Source organism: Limulus polyphemus, unplaced genomic scaffold, assembly GCF_000517525.1.
Source record: "Limulus polyphemus unplaced genomic scaffold, Limulus_polyphemus-2.1.2 Scaffold8252, whole genome shotgun sequence".
In the NCBI taxonomy this organism is placed as follows: Eukaryota; Metazoa; Arthropoda; class Merostomata; order Xiphosura; family Limulidae; genus Limulus; species Limulus polyphemus.
The window spans coordinates 11,340-15,269 of record NW_013673862.1 but is presented as its reverse complement, the minus strand read 5'-3'; the positions used below and the strand labels follow the sequence as shown (position 1 = coordinate 15,269).

The window sequence follows — 3,930 nt, the reverse complement described above, 5'->3', positions numbered from 1 at the left end:
ATGCGGATTCGAACCCGCGACCCTCAGATTGTGAGTCGAGTATTAGCAGGCATCGCGTTCTGTCAGGAGCGAAGTTAAAAACATTTGGCCCATCAGTTAATTTACGTTTCAACTTCTGGTTTTCGTGAAAGCAAACGGAAAATCTATCGGTTTGATGAGAATAATAATAATAATACCGAAAGTTAGCAACCGACGCTCGCCTTGACGTGCAAGTCAGTTCTTCCCGCTACTTTAAATTCAACTTAAGACATCTTTGGACAAACGAATAGAAAGGAAGGCTTAGTGAAATTTATCAGTTCTCACCTCTACACGATTCCTTGAAGTCATGGCAACAGTCTCCAAGTTTCATGCATGCATGGTCGCAGTAGCATGGTTTATCATCCAGGTCCTCTTTGATCGTGTTGATCGGTGTCTTCTGAACAACACACGAGCTGTCACGACCCGGGCAGCACAGATTGGCCTCGCGACACGAACCTCGTGCTTCTATCACGCAAAACAAATGAATGAAAAGGAAAACTGTTATTATTTTCACCCGAAATATGACCATTTTAAAGTCCGATTGTTTAATACAGTTCAAATGTTTCGGTGATCGAAAGTTCTTCCCAAGTCTGCGGAACAAGAACAGAGCTCAACGAGTACGCACGAGCAAGTGAATACGAGCCACGTGCGCTTACGGTTTAAATCGCCGGCAGGATTTACAATAAAGTTAAAAAAAAAACCTCATACAAAATAGGCTTAACAAATTTTATAATAATTCTAAGTAATATGGACAAAAATATCCTAATTATTAACTTCATTCGTTTTATAAAGTGGACAATATTCTGTGTGTCGTGTTCATTCCCCCTCCCCCTCTTTTTTTTTAGCTTTTTATCACATTTCAAACCCAATTTCCCGCTTTCCCTATCACCCTATATTAAAAAAACTCGACTTTCCTCCGAGGTGTATGGAGATAACGGCACCTGTAATAATTCGGAGTGGAAAAAAAAAAAAGTCACAACAAATCATATAAAATATCAGTTTGCTGTAGTTTATTTTTAACATAGGGGGAAAAAAGAAACGTAGGGTTTTTTTTATCACCTCATATACGACTGGTCATATTTTTCTCAGAATTATTCCTCTGTCACAGCAGCACGCTTTTTTTTTCGTAACTAAATATAATATTTTGGATGTGTCTTAAAAAACCTGAAAAGTACGTTTCAATCAGATTTGTCTTTTGTTGCCCCCTCCTCAAGCTTATTGTGATAGGATTGACGCTACTGGTTGATATATGTATTTAACGTCCATATTACAAGGATTCGTGTCAGTCTGTGCACATATTGTGACGTTTTATGTTAGAAGTTTAAACTTGCAAAATCTTATTTGATGTAGACACTGTACATATGATTGATGAACTTTCAATCATATGAAGTAGGTCAACTTTTGAAAATATAATGCCCCCTTTTTTGTGAAATATATGCGTGTGTATATTACATTTTAATTAAGGTATAAAGGTACTAAATAATCGATAAAACACTACTATAATTTGTATGTGTGAGTGCTACATTTTAACTAAGGTATAAAGGTACTAAATAATAGATAAAACACTACTATAATTTGTATGTGTGAGTGCTACATTTTAATTAAGGTATAAAGGTACTAAATAATAGATAAAACACTACTATAATTTGTATATGTGAGTGCTACATTTTAACTAAGGTATAAAGGTACTAAATAATAGATAAAACACTACTATAATTTGTATATGTGAGTGCTACATTGTAACTAAGGTATAAAGGTACTAAATAATAGATAAAACACTACTATAATTTGTATGTGTGAGTGCTACATTATAACTAAGGTATAAAGGTACTAAATAATAGATAAAACACTACTATAATTTCTATGTGTGAGTGCTACATTGTAACTAAGGTATAAAGGTACTAAATAATAGATAAAACACTACTATAATTTGTATATGTGAGTGCTACATTGTAACTAAGGTATAAAGGTACTAAATAATGGATAAAACACTACTATAATTTGTATATGTGAGTGCTACATTTTAATTAAGATATAAAGGTACTAAATAATCCATAAAGTTGGGTTTCACTTTCAATTGGATTATACAAGTCTAACCCGACAGTTGGCGGAGAGTGCTGTTGACTATCTGCATTCTTAGCGTCCTGATGGATCATCGGTAAAATTATAGACTTACAACGCTAAAATCCCGGGTTCAATTTCACGTGATGCACAGATAGCTTATTGTACAATTTGCGCGAAATGCTAATAGCTTATTGTACAATTTGCGCGAAATGCTAATAGCTTATTGTACAATTTGCGCGAAATGCTAAAATAAACACACAGAATAACTTTTGTCGAGATTTCCTCCTGATCTGTGACTACTTTTCCACAATAAACACCAGTGTTTCTGTGTTGATAGTGCTTTTCGGGGGTTTGGAGCACTTTCAAAACGGGAGAACGGGGCTCACTTCCCAGCAGGACGCCCATGACAACGACAGTAAAATATGTATGGTGTGTATCAAATCGGTACGCGCCTGCATGCGATAGCGTTCCAAAAACTATTTGGGGGGCGGAGGGGGACCGGATGGGGGAGCACATACAAGTTCTTCTTATGATGGCTCTCGACAGCTCTGGACCTGCTCTCTGAAAGAAGGGGCACATCCGTTAGTTGATTAGGGAATTTTTGTTCCCCTTCAATGACATGCTAGGTTATTCAAAAATATTATGCGTGATTTGCATTGTGTTAGACGAATCAACAAAAAAACAAGTAGAGATACTAATACAGTCCCTGTCATTATCAATATCAACACAGAGCTGTTCAAAAGAAACTATCTACACTTTGCAGAACGTGTCAATAACACGTGGCTACGTGCGATTATGTTCGCCAACTGATAATCATGTTAACTTTGAGGCTCGTGCACTGATCTCGAGTGCTTGTGACGCCTCTTCACCATTGCCGTTTTTTTTTATATAAGTAAAGTTTTCTTGGATCTTTTGTTGTGATGTGATGCCCAACGATACCGTGTCTTTGTTCCCAGCAGGAAACTTTCCTCCAGCTCTTCCTAGTGATGATAGAGCTACCGAAAATAATACTTCTTAATACATACACCCACACAGAAAGAAACTTTCCTCTGACTCATCCATATGTGAATATGGCCACCATACAATATTCCTCAAGATATACACCCCCATTAAAAGAGACTTTCCTCTGACTTGTCCATATTATGGTATTGCCACTGTACAATACTCCCCAAGATATACACCCCCACTGAAAGAAACTTTCCTCTGACTCATCCATATGTGAATATGGCCACCATACAATACTCCCCAAGATATACACCCCCACTGAAAGAGACTTTCCTCTGACTTGTCCATATGATGGTATTGCCACTGTACAATACTCCCCAAGATATACACCCCCCATTAAAGAGACTTTCCTCTGACTTGTCCATATTATGGTATTGCTACCATACAATACTCCCCAAGATATACACCCCCCCATTAAAAGAGACTTTCCTCTGACTTGTCCATATGATGTTATTGCTGCCATACAATACTCCCCAAAATATACACCACCATCCTGTACAATACTCTAAGAGCAGTTTCTAGAAGTCGTTGATTAGAATGACATAAATAAGTGACTTTTTACTCTGATTACAAATCATATACATCACCATCCTGTACAATACTCCAAGAGCAGTTTCTAGAAGTCGTTGATTAGAATGACATAAATAAGTGACTTCTTACTCTGATTACAAATCATAAGCTTCTTCCTGGTCAGTTTTTCAGACTAGCACGCGCGTTTTCTCTGTCTCAGAATCTTTATCTTACACGGCCTGGGATGGCCAGGTGGTTAAAGAGCTCGACTCGCAGTCTGCGGGTCGCGGGTTCGAATCCCAGTCCCACCAAACATGCTCGCCCTTTCAGCCG

At 37.6% G+C, this 3,930-nt stretch overlaps 1 protein-coding gene across 1 annotated transcript in view; it reads right to left on the bottom strand.

Moving 5' to 3' along the window:
* LOC111083124 (somatomedin-B and thrombospondin type-1 domain-containing protein-like) overlaps positions 1-3,930 on the bottom strand; it is a gene marked incomplete at both ends in the record, with an annotated part of 14,217 nt that overhangs the window by 6,033 nt on the left and 4,254 nt on the right. Inside the window, one exon of the mRNA XM_022379397.1 lies at positions 304-483. Coding sequence (XP_022235105.1) covers positions 304-483 — 180 coding nt within the window. The remainder of the gene's footprint in view (positions 1-303; positions 484-3,930) is intronic.